This window comes from Trachinotus anak, unplaced genomic scaffold (assembly GCF_046630095.1).
Source record: "Trachinotus anak isolate AG129_WGS33_773 ecotype Australia unplaced genomic scaffold, CSIRO_AGI_Tana_v1 ptg000008l, whole genome shotgun sequence".
NCBI classification, from domain to species: Eukaryota; Metazoa; Chordata; class Actinopteri; order Carangiformes; family Carangidae; genus Trachinotus; species Trachinotus anak.
The window spans coordinates 24,046,287-24,063,740 of record NW_027273859.1 but is presented as its reverse complement, the minus strand read 5'-3'; the positions used below and the strand labels follow the sequence as shown (position 1 = coordinate 24,063,740).

The following is a 17,454-nucleotide window of genomic DNA, read 5'->3' as shown; positions in this document are numbered from 1 at the left end:
GCGAATTCAAGAGATTTCCTGCTGGAGCTTGAAAACCCACATCACCTACAGCATGATTCCTTGCTTGTCTCTTAGGGCGAGCAGGGAATCATCATCCTCAGATGAGGCCTCTCTGTCTCTGTCCATGGTGCAGGAAATCTGTTCCTATGTGCACCAGTAGGGGGCGTGTGGTACCCAAAGATAAAACCAATCCGGTCCTCCTGGGTCCCAGCAAGCCCAGCACGGCTGCAGACCAGGCCGACTGTGGACTGGTCCACGGTTCAGTCAGTGTTGCACTGATTGTGTCTTTGCTGCTCAATACTGATCACTTAAAAAAAAAAAAAAGAAAAGAAACCATTATCTCTGCAAGGACATACTATGCCTGCAGGCACTTAGATTTTTAATGTAGAAAAAATACACAGAACAAAAAATCAGCATGTGTTAAATAATAATAATAACAGTAATAATAGTATTATTATAGTATTAATAGGCCAAAATATAAAGTTATTTTGAGGGCAATTTAAAGACAGGAATAAATTATGATGGGGAGGCAATGCCAAGAAAAAAAAACAAACTATCAAGAGCACATTTTTAACAACAACAGTCCCACGTCTCAGGTTGCTGTAAGGGTTTGAGCGTTATTCCGTCTGCACAGTTTACCAAGCAGATCTGCAATTTCTGTTATTTCTGCTTGTTTTTCCACAAGCCCGCCTACAACACCGGAGTGGCCAAAGTGTCCATTCCCCGGGGGGAAGCGCGGGTCCCACCAGCAGGCCTGGCTCCCCGCCTGGCTTTTTTTTTTTTTTTCTTGGGGGGGGGGGGGGTGCTTTCGTATGCATGTGCGTGCCTGGTAGTGTCCGATCCAAATAGATTCGCCTCACGTCACCTTCCTACCCACCCACCCAGCAACACCACCACCACCTACCCACCCCCCCCACTGCACATCAAACATTCATTAGAGTGCAGCCCTGCGCTGCAAGAAATGTCTGTCTGGATCAAACATTTCGTCTCAGTTTCACTCTTCAAATCAAGTCCATCAGTTATGTAAAATGACGTGGTTTTTTTTCCCGGCATGTTTTTGTTTGTGTCAGGGATTTTCTATAAATAACTGCAGGTGGCCCGTCGTGAAACCAGGCAGAAAACGCAGCAGATCAAATAAATAACCAGCCTACAATTTGCTTCGCCTTGAAAATTCCACTTTGAGATTTGAAAGGAACATTTCTTGCAGCGTGATAGAGAGCCATAAAACATTCATCTCTGAACTCTCTCCCTCTCTATCTCTCCCTTTCCGCCAAACGCACCTCGCTGCCCCGCCCTCCCTTTCCACCTCCCAGTGGCAAACGCACACTGACGCGCACCAGTGCGGCCGACATCCGTGCGCATCCACCACACACTTTTTCTCCGTGTACTTGGGAAATATACGGCGGGGGCAAGTGATCGGACCGGATATGTGCTGCGATTTCAAAAGATGGATCAAATTGTGGGTTTTCGCCCGTGTCGCTGATTCTCCACTTTCTGCGCTAACACTTTGAGCTCCTCTCCGGAGCCGTTTGCGCGTCCTATATTTTGGGGAGGTGTCGTCTGGCGTGTCGAGTCTTCTTGATCCCAATTTGGATGTTTATTGCTGACTATTTTTTTTTTTTTTTTGAGTCCCTCGCCCAAATGACTGAGCTCGGGTGCAGCCGGAGACGTGGCTCCCCACTCGGGAAGACCTACGGCTAAAGTTTGAAGGGTGCCTGGGTGCTTTAGGCTGTCCGTCTCCCACCGTGCACTGGATTTGCAATTACCCGTAAATTGCAATAAACAGCGGATATCCTATCTGTCTGCGCCCGCCCTGGGATTCATTCCACTTGGATTTATAGCCCACGGCTTCTGGATTTCACCCCCATCAAAATCATGAAGACCGTTATTATTGATGGTGAGTACACATTAGACAATAGGACGCCTTTGTAAAGTTTTCTCATAGAGCAGACAGGAGGATGCTGCTGGGTTACTGCGCACTGATAAAATCCACATCGGGCAGAGTCGCTGCTCTGTGGAGAACAGACACAGCTAAAGATAAATCACATGTCCTAATTGGAGTTACTCTGCCGGCTCCTCCAGGATTTGGTTAAACTGGTACTGATGTCTGCCAACATCCGCAAAAACCCTCATCTAATCTGCACAGTAACAAAGTATTCTTTGATTTCTGGAGCGGACTAACAAGCAGACTCGGGATCAGTTCTGGATATTGTGTCTGTAAACGACCTTGACTCAGTGGCTCTTAATTGAGTCATAATTCAGAGCAGGTTTTGCGCGCCCCCCCCCCCACCTTTTCTTTCTCTTGTTGTTTGCCTGTGTGCACCAGTGCGCGAGCGTGTGCGTGTGAGAGAGCGAGGGGCCGTGTGCGTGTTTGTGCTGGTCAATGTGCTCTGCGTGATATCGCAACTTAACCCGGGCATCCGCTTCGGCCCGTCTGGAGGCTGGAGGCTGAGCGTTTGATGAAGTCTGCAGATGGTCCAATAATACCGATCTACTCCCCAGCCCCTGGGCTTGTAAGTGCTTGGGTTTTTTTTTGGTGGCATCGTCCCACTGCCAGGGTGCCGCCGAAGTTACGGGGAACTGGGCCTGGGTGCTTTCACCGACTTGACTTGGACTTGCTGTTCTAATGAGGACACGGACGCTCTTCCCATACCCGCCGGAAAAGGGCTAAGAATGATTTCGTTTCTTGCCAGGAGGCTGTTTGCGTGTGTGCGCCTTTTGTGTGCGCAGGGAGAGGCAGGGAGGAGGAGGAGGAGGGGAAGGAAGCACCTGGCGTGTCACTGCGTGTGTTCCTGCAGGCCTGTGTCAGTGTGTTTAATGCAGTGCAGAGGGGATAACACTGACATGGCGTCTGATGCTTGATAGGCAGCACCGTGATTAGATAAGTGCATGTATGCATCATCCAATTTGTTCCATCAAGAGCTGGCGGAAAAACCTCATCTCCACCCTACCCCACCCCTGCACACATGGATTCTGCACACACTCAGGGTTGTGCAGCTATCCTTCTCAGGACATTGCATTGACTTCAATTTATGGTCCCCCCCCCCCCAACCTAACCTCCATTCACGCTTTATCTCTAACCTGCCTCATTAGGATCAGGCCTTGGTCCCAATGAGGACCACAGGTCCCGAAAAGGTTGGTTTTTATACCAGAAAAGGCCCCAAATAGGTTACAAATCATGTACACACACACACACTCACACAGACACACACAGACACACACACACACAGTCCTTATGCAACATGCTGTACACACTCCCTCTTCCTCACGTTGTTCATTACTTGGCTAAAACTGCAGGATTATGGTAAGAAAGCTGCAGATTATTGTGGGCCAACAGAGTAACTTTGATTTTCCTGGTTGTGAAATGCAAAGAGGCACATCTACTTGTGCATTCTGTTTGATATGTCACAGGGTGATGCAAATTCAAGTGCACACCCCTTCATTGGCACAGAATGGCTCTGGGTCCCACAGACCCTACAGGCAGGTTTTCATCATCCAACTGCTAGTGTGATTTAGCACCAGGCTCCTGACACACACCTATGTCTGATTTTCTTTTTTTTTCCTGCTGCAATTATAATTGGTATCCATCTCTCAGGCTCCTGATTTGGCGGAGGAAATATGGCCTGTCGTGTCTTGTGTTTAAAGTGTCAGAGTGAGGTGGGACTTTAATTTACACTCTTTTCCACCCAGTCAGCATATGATCAAATGCCTCTGTGGGAAAGCTGTTGCTCGGGGGTGCCGTTGCTCCCTGTCTACTGCCAAGCAAAGCCAATAAAGCCCAAATGAATGGATAAAACCATTATGGTGGAACTGAAAGCTTTCACTTCGGGAGTTTTAAACCACTACACAATGAGGGCATTTTTTCAATTAGTTAACTTTGTTATTCTTTTGGCAGTACTCTGCCAAAAACCCCTGCCCTATTTTCAAAAATAGGTTACAAGATGCAGCATCTGAGGTGGCGAGATAATTGTTTAGAACAATATAAAGCCATAAAGAAAAAAGTTGGCACACAAAAGAAGAGAACAATATCTGATTTGCATAGAAGCATTAGATGGAATCAATCATCACGCCATCAACTGACAATGAGACATGGCATCTTCCGCATCCTGAAAGGGAATGTGAAATTGATCCATCTTTGTGTTTGGATGGATGTGTGTATATATAAGCACAGAGTGAGGGATGCGAGGGATAATGAGTGTGTGGGTGTAGTGTTCTGTGAGTACACGGGGAGGTCTGAGAGAAGGGAGAGGCAGCGAAGGGGAAGAAAGGAAGAAAGAGTGCATGCAAAATTGAGAAGTGTGAAGGTTATGCAACTTATCACGCCTGCTCTTTGTCAGACTCGCCACCCATGCATCCTCTAGTCACTGTCTTTTATCACATGTCAAGCGCATGAAGGCTGCAGAAAAATGAGGAAAAAAAAAAAAGAATTAGCAGCTCTGCATAGAGGAATATTTACATTCTTGTCAGCTCACGTTGAGATTTGTTTAAGTCAGCAATGAGACCAGTGCAAGAAGCACCGCTCTTCTCTTGAGGCACTCAAAGGGAAATGTGTAGGATTTTTACATCCCTGTAGTACAAAATGAAATCATATATCTGTAGCTGGGAAGGGTGCTGATCAATAAAACTGACTCATTGATCGCTCTGCCAGTTGCACAGATTTCTGGCTAGTTTTTTAGCCTGAATTTGAAGACACTCCCAGTCTCCCTGGTCTCATTTACTAACTTTTTGCAAGTCTTTAACAATTGAGGACGGTGCTATGAGCAAGACCTTTCAACTATAAAGACTAATAAGCCTCATTATCTGCGCCAGAGATCTGTGCAGCTCCAGGAGGAGGAAGAAGAGAAAGTTGTGCTAATGTTGTTGTAATGCCTCCTGGTCACCAACAGAGGCCGATAAAGGTCACAGATGAGTTATTGCCCCCTTTCTGATGAAGTTTGAGAGGGGTCAACAGGGGTCAGCATGGTCAACAAGAGCCCAACATGTGGTTTGTCTGCAGATGTTTTTGCTCAGCAGTTCAGTTGTGCACAGCTACACCTCAGCACTGTCTCCTGTGTTGCCACTGGCATCAGTAGACAATGAGGGTAAATACAAAAGGTAGTTTAAGGCAGCTTCAATGCAGTCCAATTCCAGCATTCAGCCTTGGCTCCACTTGTCTTTGTATTATCTGCACAACACTGCATTTTTGTTCCATAACAACAGAACCTGTTTGTTTCTCTCGCAAGTCAGTAACAACATTCCCATCCAATTACACGTTCACCTGTTCACCCTGATTCATCGTTAAAGTTTCTTAGCAACACATAGTGTAATAACTGTGATAAGGGTGTTTTGAACTTTCCAAAAATGAGTTTTAATCCTTCTAAATATATCCAAAGTGTAACTGTTCTCTTCATGCAATGCACTACTGGAAGATTTAATCTCTGTAGCGCTGCTGTGGTTGAATTAAAATATGGAGATCTAGTTTTTACAAGTAGTTATTAGAAGTTTTATGAAATGCATGCTGGCCTATGTGCCAATACCAATGCAATCATCAATATAAAGTAACAGTATCACATTTTATTACAGTCTAATGACCCATATTATGGACTTTTGATTGCAATTTCTAATGTTATATGGTAGAATTGTTTCAAATTTGGGTTTCTGATGATGATTTCACATTCAGGTAAATTAGGATAATATTAACATTATCACTCACAACACATACAGTACCAGGCAAAAGTTGGGACACACTTAAACAAATACAAGAGTTTATGCAAAAAATGTGAGTCAAAGGCAGAATGTTTTGGATTCCATACACCTCAGAGATCCTGTGGGATCTTATATACATATTTCTTATTAAATGCTTGAAGTCTAAAGGATGAAGATGTCAATATTTTTATGCTACAGAACTGTGGCTGTATTAATGCCTTAGTTACAGTGACAGACTGCAGCAGGCTATCTGAGAGTGGATCTGCTGTGTTCACTGCATCCTGATGAGCACACTCCTTCAGGGCCTTCTTTTAATTGGCCGCGCCCTTCAAGTAGCACTGCATTTGTTTATACAGTACGTGCGCACACACACACACACACACACACACACACACTCACTCACACACACACACACACGCACAGATTCCCACTGATATACACACAGGCATGCTGGCCTCAGATATCCTTGGAACCATCCGCTCTAGGTTATCCCAGTCTCCCAGCCCTTCACTGCTAATCAGCAAGACAGAGGAACTAAGTGGATAAATGAGTAAAATTCTATTTGTTTATACAGAGGAAGCTGAGAGGCGAAAAAAATAAAATAAAATACGGAAAGCAGTAGAAATGGAATACACTATTCCCCCAGATTACCAGTCCTTAATCCTCTTTGTGGGTTATTATTGTACTGTCAGAATATTTGGAGGGACAACGAGCAAAAAGCACGCTGTAGATGCAAACCACCCCCCCCCCTCCCCCACCCACCCACCCAAAAAATAACAAGTGTTGGCTCTTGTCTTGAGGAGCATGCGGGAAAAGAGGGAGGACCAGATCAACTGGCGTTACGCAACTTTAGGGAAGTGAGGCGGATGGAGTCTTTATGGGGGGATTTATTTATGTCTTTTTACAAAAATCCCCCGACACTGCATCATAATCTTTTAAAGGTGCCTACACATGACGGAGCAGAGCAACACCCCCCCCCCCCAATGTGCCTCTAAGCCCAACTCTTGAAAAATGTTGCACTCAGTATGCGGTTGCATCAGAGCTGCGTTTACAAAAGAACCATCGATACATGGTGATCAGCTGAGCCAGCAAGCCAACACCCGCCCGCCCCCCAAGGGAGTGAATATACATCTGTTGATTCCTTTAACATGGCATTAATATTACACAGCTGCAGCCTCTAGCATGCACACACAGAGCTGGTTAATCTGTCAATCACGCTCCACCGCGCAGAGTCACCTTTCAACCTGAGGGGCTTCACAGTTGTCGTCGTTGCGTCCTTGGAAGTCACAATGCCCAATTTTCTGTCCGTATCCGTTAAAGTTGCCTGGTTGTTCTAATCCTGTTGTAGATGCTAAAGAGCGCAGCGAGCTGCCTGAACACTGATGACGCTGATTACACCACAATAGGGAGGCTGACTGATGGCCTGGTAAATTATTAATTAGGCAGAGCAGAAGCCGCTCTTAAATTAGACGCATGAATGGAGCCGTTGTCATCCTTATAAGTCAGCCCTGCTCTGCACGTCTTCTCGCAGGCTGCGGTGTCACTCAGATAGATAAAGTGGCCGACTGATCCAAGATGTGAGCACGAGTGCAGTGTCACTGATCACAGGGTTAGGAGGAGGGTTAAACACCAAAACTCACACAGACGGATAGAACATAGATAGAACTCTGGTGCTGACCTTTTTACTAATGACTGGATTGGTATGATATATCCTACAAGTTCCTCTTTATCCACACTAACATCACAACAGTCAAAAAATCTCGAAAGCTGTTCGTTTCTCACTCAAAAAAGTGCTTTTGGTTTAAAGGGAGGTTGAATATTTGAGTATCAATGCTGATTGAGAGAATGTGATATGAAAAGGGTATACAACTCATATTTAGACTGCCCTTTTCAAGATTATATATGTCTGCGACATGATCTGAAGTCTATTGTAGTATTAAGTGCTGTGTTTTTAATAGCAGAACTCAAATGTTCTACTGAATTTTTCAGAAGGAGGATATCCTGAAGAGGAGGAATCTCAAATTATTTTTTTTCCCTTCATGGATGCAAAAATATTCCCTGGTATTTTTAGCCGCGGCGCCTCATTAGCGTTAGTGACACAAAATGGACCCCCTACCAATCCCTCTGATCATCCTGTGTGAATTGGCCCGTCGTTGTGATTAGTTTGCAAACTTGACAGATGGGAGTTGGTGTTTTGATGGTGTGTCTTGCTCAATACCTGGCAATGCTGTCGTTGAGGCACTTAAGTCAATGGGGGACTCTGAAGGACTGTGACGTGCATAAAGAGCTGCTGATTTGTTGTTTTAGGTGAAGGACAACTACAGTATGCTGAACTCAAAGACTGCATATTCAAGTAGTAGTAACCTTTTAAAGGTGGTTCTACAGCGTGCGGTGAGACAGAAAAAAAGACACCTTGAAATCCGCAATTAGTGACTGAGAGGGTGGCTCATTCAATGAAAGGATAAGAGAAGATCAGCGGTACTATTTGCCAGATAGAGAATGTCTTTCACCCATGTTTGCAGAATCTGTGCTCATGTGAAATCCAAGTTTAAGACGTGTCTGTACACACATGATTTTGTGAGACTGTCTTCCTGTAAAAAACAAGCCCATAGGTCATTTGTGTAGCAGATTATTATCACCCATAGTTACTCATAGTTTTGTTGTTAGGCGACATCTAGTGGCCATAGTAATTATGACAGGAACAAAGGGAAAAGTGTGCTGATGTAGATTAAATAGCGAAAAAGTCAACGTCAGGAGGAGGCTGGGGTGGATGGATCAACAAAACACAGGGATATGACACAGATATGAGAACGGACTTTTCAGTGATGTTTTGTGACATCTTGTGTCCAGCAGTTAAACTTTTGAAATAAAAAAAATTAAAAAAAACTATTTGCATGCTCGCAGATTGATGGAGAGATAATTAAAGTTTGTTTTGTTTTCTTTTTTCAGACAAAAACTATTCTTCCAAGTATGGTATTTCTGTATATCTAAAACGTCAAGTGGCTTCTTTGATATGATTTGAAAAAAAAGTGAATCTTGTTTTTGAGAATTTAGAATAGATTCTTTCTGCAGAATAGATAGAAGGACAGACAGACAGATAGATAGATAGATAGATAGATAGATAGATAGATAGATAGATAGATAGATAGATAGATAGATAGATAGATAGATCCTGAATTTTACACTGTTCTGTACTTCCATCAAAGACTGAGGCAGAACAAAGGCTTTCACAAAGTCGATGACAAATTGCACTTTCATACAGCCACATTGCAATACATCCACAACAGTGATGTGTCTCTCTCTGAGCTTGGTAGGTAGTTCACAGCTGAAATATGTATGGGGAGCCCTTCAAAGGAAATAGGTCGTCACTCCCCGGCTCAGGCGAAATTGATCTGTTGTAGATGTGAAAGCTCATTCCGTAGGTGCTAAACATATAATATATACCTGTTCTGGTGGCTTTACACAAGAATTCCACAAATTTTAGGTGACAGATATAACTTCCTTTCATACACAAATCAATGTCCTCAATTGGAGGTGAGGGTAAAAGGATTTGTTGAGCAGGAAATGCATAATCCTGTAACTGCTGCAAGAGTTAAGTAAGACTTTCTAAACATACCCACAAGCATAAAAAGAGGAATCAATGGCGATCCCACTTGTCTGCTACAATCAGAGTGGCCTACAACCTTCACTCTAAAAGAACACTATTGCGTATTTGCATGCAATTGGACAAGGCTGCCCTTGCAAAGCAAAATACACTATGAAGGAAAGGCATCTCTCTCCAAGCTAAAATGTAACATCTGTGTTCAGGGACGTCCATGTGAATCAGGTTTTGCTCTCAGTCATCTCTGGGGCCCAAAGTAGGTTATTCTTATTAAAATGCCAATCTGACGAGTGTGCTTCATTGCTTCTCTCCTTTTGTCCCTGTGGATTGTGTGCCTGAATACATACTCCCTCTGATTCTTTACAATCTTTCCTTCACTCTTGCTTTCTCTGACTCCTCTCGCATCGTGTTGGTCGCTGTCTTCTAATTCTATTACTGTCTCACCCACAGACACACTGTCGCTCATCTTCCTGTCTTCACTCTCAGGTGTAAATGCTGATTATCTTGTGTAGATATCAGACCACGGCAAATTAAATGTGACCGCAGCTAGCCTGCCAGGACGTCCATTATAATGATATCTGTAATCTGCTGGCTCAGGGGAAGCAGCAGGGAGGGGTGGGAAGATAGAGGGGGATGATGATGGAGAGGGATTCTGCATGGATCCCGTGGCTAGCGGGACAGTGGCAGACATGGATTTTCCTCCTCTGATGAGGTTCACATGGAACACTGGGCCATATGTCATCCATGGGTTTAGGTCCTCACAAACCAGGATGCCATCTGAGGCTGTCACGGCATCCAAAGCTTAGGCCATGAACCTCTGTAAACAGTATGTCCACTTAGTTTTCCCTTTATTTTAGCCTGTTTGTGTGCCTTGCTTCTATGTTTCTGCACCATAACTGGTGGTTTGACATCGTAATCGCTGCACTTTCTGTTTTAAAGTATCACTTTCAGCACTGTGTAATGATCTTTGTCTTTTCAGCCATATGGTGGCTAATAAGTGATCATGATAACAGCCCTGTTTTTGTCTTTATCTCCATCAGTGCTGTTGCTGTTCGCTGGACAATGTCCCCCGCAAAAGATTCAAAATGGGTTTTAAGCAAAGCAAATATGGATTTTTTTTTCTTCCTAACATGTTGTAGCAATCAGTGATAGTCTCAGAACGGAAATGTACCCATCTGAAAATATTGTGGATGACTATATTTGGGCACTGCGCAGGATTGAAGCAACAGCATGTAGATCCTGCACTGCAGCATCTTGACAGGGCTCTCAGCACATTAGAGCAGGTGGAAGATTCCCATTGAATCCCTTTGACATTCAGGAATTGGAGAGCACAAAGGAAGAATTTGATCTGATGAGCGAAAAAGATTGTACCGGGGATATGTCGCCGTCGCGGACACACCACCCTTGGCTCGGTTTCCAAAACCTCTCATCAGAAATGGTGCTTGTTTTCACATGCCTGTACGTGTTCCCAGCAAAGCCTGTCATCACAGCAATTATTCCAGTGAGGAAGATGAGCACTGCCAACACTCCATCTCCGAGCAGTAAACAAATTACGCTGAGGGGTCTTGATGATGCCTGTGTGAGGAACGAAGTAGTGTGATACCAGTTCTGATGGTCCCGCTGTGGTGACTTTGGGTCCTGAGCCAATAGATACTCATGAGGGTGAAAATTTGCTGCCACTGGAAGGAAGCTGGCTATCACAGCAGTGCCTTCCAGATGCATGGTGGCTCTGTGATGTGTGGTGTTTTTTGTTTTTTGCCTTTCCATCTTCATCTTTGCATCTCTCATCAAAAGTACACATCATGCTCCACTTGTTTGGATAATGAGTTTTGACAGATGAAGCTTTTTCTCTGTTAGCATTAATCAAAGCCTGTAAATTTCCACCTGGTACTTTCAAGAATTAATTGAAGATACCACTGCCATATGCTTTTTAAAAAACATATTGTAATTCAACTTGATGCCATTAAGTCAGAGGAGGTTAATTTTACTGACATGATTTTCTAATCAAACAACTGGTGGCTCGTGTTTTGATCAATTGCATATTTAGGCTCTTTTGTCTTGTAGAAATTTCTGGTGGTTTTCAATAAATCTTTCAGTGGTTTTTGCCGCGGGTAATTGACAGGTTATGTTTTCTCTCCCTCCATCGCTCCCTTGGAGGGCATTAGCATATTGAGTTTTGTGCCTGACTGTGAAGCGATTCCCACCATGCCTTTAAAAGGCATCGCATGAATAGGCGGCACATTACACCACGGAGAAATATGAGACAGGAGAGAGAGAGAGAGAGAGAGAGAGAGAGAGAGAGAGAGAGAGAGAGAGAGAGAGAGAGAGAGAGAGAGAGCTCTTCCTCCACTTTTGCGTCTCAGCTCATACACACTTCAGTGGGATGAGCTAGACACGCATGCACACACAAGCACACGCACACACTGGCTGCTAGAACCCCCCACCCCCCCTGCTGCTTGCTGACTCACACAAGGTTTAAGACGGAGCTGATTTTCAGAAGGGGCGAGTGCATGTAACATCCCCATCTCTCACTGTTAACTCTGGAAAAAGAGCCATGAAATAGGTATACCTTCCCCTCCAAGTTAAAGACACCTGAGCCTCTCCAGGTTTTCCTTTGGTTTATTGTTGCCTACTCCAGCATGACGGTGAAATTAGGTGCTGAAAACAAAATCACACCTATCAAACCTACGACTTCCACTGCTGGAGACACAGACATCTTTTCCTTCAAAAGTCAAATAGATCTAATGTCAACAGCACAGTGTGCAGTAAAATGCGTTTCTGAGACATCCGACGAATGAGCTGTAATCTCATGCCGCGTTTATCTCATTAACAACCCTCATTTTCAGGGGTTTCACTCATAAATTAATGAAGGAAAAGAGATGCACCTCTAATGCAATCCTTTTTCTGCAAACATCATCATGTTCGATATAAAACCATCAGAAACGCTACTATATATAGTCTACAGGGGGTGCTTTTAAAATCGATTACACCGCAGAGCAATCATTCCATTCATAGGAAAGTAGTCTCAGACTTTTGAATCTCACTGAATATAAATAGAATGAATAAAGAGGTCAAGAGAGGCCTCTGACGTCTATGTGTCTACATTAGAGCTATTCTAAGCCTGCAGATGACAAGAACAAAGTATTAAAACATAAATGCATAAACTTTAATGGATTAACAAGTAAGCAGAGCGAACAGGGATGCATCACAATCAAGATCATAAATGCAAATCTGCTGTGCAATACGTAAGGTTCGATAGTTAAGAAGCCGAAACTGTTATCCTTTAACTAAATGTAGGAATCAGCTAAATAGAAAATCAGGATAAAAGTAGAAGTATTTTGATGTATGCATATAAAAGGTGAGGCTGCGTCCTTCACGCAGTTGAAATATCTGCCGCAGAGATATAAAACAGAGGTGAAGAGAGTTGTGTTTATTGGTGCTGAAAGGTTCCAGCATTCACAAGTGAAAAGCAACATGTCCTTCCAGAAACAATATCCCTGATAACTTGGGTTACTGAGGATGATCCAAAAACCTTACTATCAACAGTCTTCAGTCACTGTGTTCTTATTCTGAAGGTAAAACACTGAAAGCTAAGACATGGTTTAAATGTTTGAAATTGTTTGGTGCTTCATTATTATTCTGAAGCAATATTTTTATCTTTGTCCTTCAAAAATTCTCGTTTTCATTTCGATTGTTTTCAAGAAGAACTACACACATACATGCTTTCATGCAAATGGTTAATAAACACATAAGACCCGTATTTACATTTAGCAGATCAAAGATTAAAAGAAAATAAACTTTAGAGATTAATTGTCAATGGAAAGGAGAGGAAAACAAACAATACTTTTGTGTCTGACATCAACGTTTTTATTTGTGGTGATAGTTTCCCCTTTCCCCTTGATGTCATATTTAAAACTAGCTCCACCTTGACCAGCTACAACAGTAAAATGCAGCTAATCCAGACATGCATCAGTATTAACAATCATAACAACTAAAATCATAACTACTAGCTACCTAATAACAATGTTAACCAAGCTTGCAGGGTTTCATTTTAATTCTCTTTTTTGGTGGCATGACATTTACAAAGTAGGGGACGGGAGATGGTTGTAACATGGGTCAGTTGTACCACTTCCAATTTCTTAACAAGTCACGAATCACCTGATTCACTCTATACATGCTCAGTTTAGTCCTTGTTCCACTTGTGAGGACGTAGCATTTGGTGGCAGACACAGACAAGGGAGGGAAAAAAACGAATTCTGAGGTGGGGAAGTATTTTCCTTGCTCTCTTCATTTATTGTGCCTGCTTAGTAGTTAAACTCTTCAAAGTTAAATCATGTTTATTGTGTGTCTGTGTAGATCTAGCCTTCATGCTAAGTCAGTTAGTCAGTGCTGATGTTTTAGCTGATGGCTGTGAGGTAAGCTAGTGACAAGAGTCTGTGTTAGTTGTAACAACAACACACATACATGGGCACACACCAGTAATGTTAAAAAGTCATTTAGTTGTTGAGTAAAAATCTTTCAGGGCAGCATGGTGGTGCACTGTTAAGCACTGTCGCCTCACAGCAAGAAGGTTCTGGGTTTGAACTCTGGGTGTCAATCCGTCATTGACTCTAAATTGCCTGTAGGTGTGAATGTGAGTGGGAATGGTTGTTTGTTTCTGTGTGTCAGCCCTGTGATAGACTGGCGTCCTGTCCAGGGTGTACCCTGCTCTCGCTCGATGTCAGCTGGGATTGGCTCCAGCCCCCCGGCCCTGTACGGATAAGTGGTACAGATAATGGATGGGTGGATATAAATCTTTCAGTATCAAGTTAGTGTCATTATTTTGATATCATGATGTAACATTTCACCCCAGGATATGTGGGGTGATTTTGTAACTTTTCCTTGTGTTTGAGATTAAACTGTGCATTCTGACCCACACCATTTAATAGCAGACTCATGCAACTAGTTTGTATTATTTTTTGAACACAATGGCCTAAAAGAGATCCAACATACAGAAAGAAATTTAAAAAAAATTAAAAAACCATCTCCAGTCTCCTCTACAAACCAGTGCAGTGCAGTTTAGGCAACAGAAGACAGGGAGTCATCCAGAATAGGCATTTCCACCCATGCTTGAGGTCTGTACTGTATAACTCACTGTTGTCGGCACAATGATCCACTCTCGCCCCCTCCATGTCTGGCAGGAAGTACGATATGTGTATTTGATTGAGATAGGCCCGACCCTCTCAGCTAATCAAATGCAAGCATGCTTAATCGGTGGTCTTGGAGATGTAGCCCCTGGGAGGGCACATCGGAACAATCTAATTACTTCACTCCAAACAAAGAATGAAACCACCCAAATGATATGCACAATTCTGTCCTCCAGAAATTGGTAGGGTCATGTCTCTACTGTAAATATGCAAACATGCACCCATGTCAACTAGACAAACTTTAGATAGAAAATTAGAGTTCCCATGAACCACTGCTCATTAAGTGGATTAAGACATTAAGACAACGCATTCAGAAATTCTAGGAGGTCACTCGTGTCACAGTATTTCCTGTCAGCGGATTCTCTCTGCACATGTCGTAATAGAGACCTGTTATTTCAAAGAGCTACAGCATCATGCATTAGAAACCATAAACAGCCATTAGCTTCCTCCAGTGTGAGAGCACTGCAGCTCACCACTGCCAGGCAAGGCATTACTCAGCAAATGGAGTGACTAGAGACTGGAAACTTTATTGCAGATGAGCGCATGAAAGCAGATCCGGTTTACTGACATGGACTTTATGGGCCTCTCTTCCTCAAAGTCGCCTCATTTACTGAATCTGCATGTTTTTTTTTTTTTTTTTGTTTTTATTGGGGAAGCGTTTATTGGGCAAATATTGTCGACTAAAGCTGAAATAACAATGATGTGTTTGTGTTGGCGGTTTCACGTCAGACATCTTTTAGTCTTGAAAGGCTGGAGAAAACAGGCTTATTTGTAGCATTTGTTATCTTCATCCAGTTTTGCTGTATTTGCTGCATATTTCTTTTCAGTCATTCCAATTATTTGTTTGTCTCTCCATCTGCAGACTGTAGACCCTGTTGATGTTTCATCTGCTCAGGTGGAAACTTTCTTTTAACATTATGTAACTGACACTGAAACAACTCCTGTGTTAGGATTTCCTCTGTCAGTGCAGCAGCACTCTAATTATGTCCTTTTCATACCAGAGTAGTGAGTGAGTGCTGCCTGATACAGTTCAGGAGTATGCGATACCTTCTTTATTACTGAATGGATTCATCCAGCCCGCCCTCTGTCACTGCTGTGCAAACTGTCCTCCTGTGCACCTCCTGTGAGATAGAGTTGGAGCATATTGTGACTGTATTACAGTATCGAATCCTCATCCACTTAACAGGAGAATCAGCTCCGTTCACGACTAATTAAAGCCATTAAAGGGGACACACGCTAATGCATTTTTGCACAGATAACAGAAACATGGGCGGCAGTGGCAGCAGGGCTCATTTTACCGGCAGGTCAAGATGAGAGTAATTAACTGGGTATTAAAGTCGCAGCGTGACATGTTCGCCGGCTCTCACACAAGACAAGATGGAGGCTTGGGTGCAGAGTGCTGATATGGGTGTCATCAAAACTCGGGCGGATTGCTTCTCATACTTCACACTTTTTAGTTCAAAAGCCACCCTCGAGGATTGGCAGGGAAAAAAAAAAAAATCCATGTCAGCAATGAAACAAAGAGATTCACAAACTGTTGTGCCAATGAGAGAAGGTTATTAGGAGAGGATTTTTTTTTTCATTAAATTAACTTCTGCACCTGCATTCATGCGGTATTTTTACGTTATTGTTACTGTATATGAAAAGTGTTTTTGACAACATGTTTAGATATAAATGTGGCACTTGCAGCAGGTGAAGGTGGAAAGACAATAGAATTAGGCATTAGAGGAAGTGATAGGAAGCAGTTTCCAAAAGGTATAATAAGTCCATATGTAGACCGAGTGAGATGCTACAGAACTTCTAATCCTCTTCTAATAAATTAGAAGGCTTCTATGATTTCTGACATATAGACTATACATGTATACTGTATATGTATATGTGTATGCATGTGTATATATAAAGGTATATTACCTTGTATTTATTTAATTTTTATTTGTGCATATCATTCAACTTCTTGCCTATAATCACTACAACTTATATGCATGACTCAATATTTCAAGTTATGTTGATTGAGTTTTTTTTTTTATTTCACAGAGACTCTTGTGTTATTTGAGGTGGGAGGGAGCTTCTTTGTTTGAATGTTTGTTCTGTTTACTCTGTTTATTTGCCTTAGTTGATTCTGAATTAACAAAGTATTGGAGAAAAAAAAGAAAAAAGTTCAGATGCAGCATTTGCTGAAACACTGCCGCACTTTGGAGCAGTCCTCAACAGTAACTCTTGGCAAAAATGAGTGGTTACATCATCAGAATTTACATAAAATTGTCTGGCCATTAAGTGCGTTTTGCACCACAATCTACCAGGTTGTTTCTGCTTTACAACATTTTCATTATCTGCAATGCTAATGGAAGATTATGCAGGTTAAATGCATGAAGGACTTGCATAATGGCTGGGACTGCACACACGAAGGCATTATTACTGTGCAGCCATTATTCCACAAGCAGTGGTTGACAACAGCCCATGAGCAGAAAGTGTTTTACATCCCCTACTTTATATACACACACATTATATATATATATATATATATATATATATATATATATATATATATATATATATATATATATATATATATATATATATATATATATATATATATATATATATATATATATATATATATATACACATACATACATACATACATACACATATATTCATACACAGACACTCACACACCCATCATCTAAACTGTGGTGGAGGTTAATCTATACCTTTGAAAATCCTGCCAGACAGGTGTCGCCTGTGTCTCTCTGCGGGGAAAGATGTAGGAATAAGCAGAAATTACATAGATAAATATTCAGTGTCCAGCTGTAGCTGAAAAAAGACAAAACAAAGCCCATTTTCTGCCAAAAGGAGCAAGATGAAAGCAGAGTTCCTCCACCTAAGGTAAGCTGTTGCTAAGCTGAGTCTGCAGTTATCTCTCATCCACAGTGCTCGATACAGGAAGAGGGGAAAGGGAAGGGAAAATAAGGGCCAGGCATT

The 17,454-nt window shown here is 42.5% G+C and overlaps 1 protein-coding gene across 1 annotated transcript in view; it reads left to right on the top strand.

Annotated features, from left to right (window-relative positions):
* Positions 1-1,302: 1,302 nt before the first annotated feature.
* Positions 1,303-17,454, top strand: part of rtn4r (reticulon 4 receptor) — a 45,646-nt gene continuing 29,494 nt past the window's right edge. The window contains exon 1 of the mRNA XM_071483677.1: positions 1,303-1,897. Coding sequence (XP_071339778.1) covers positions 1,876-1,897 — 22 coding nt within the window. The 5' untranslated portion in view covers positions 1,303-1,875. The remainder of the gene's footprint in view (positions 1,898-17,454) is intronic.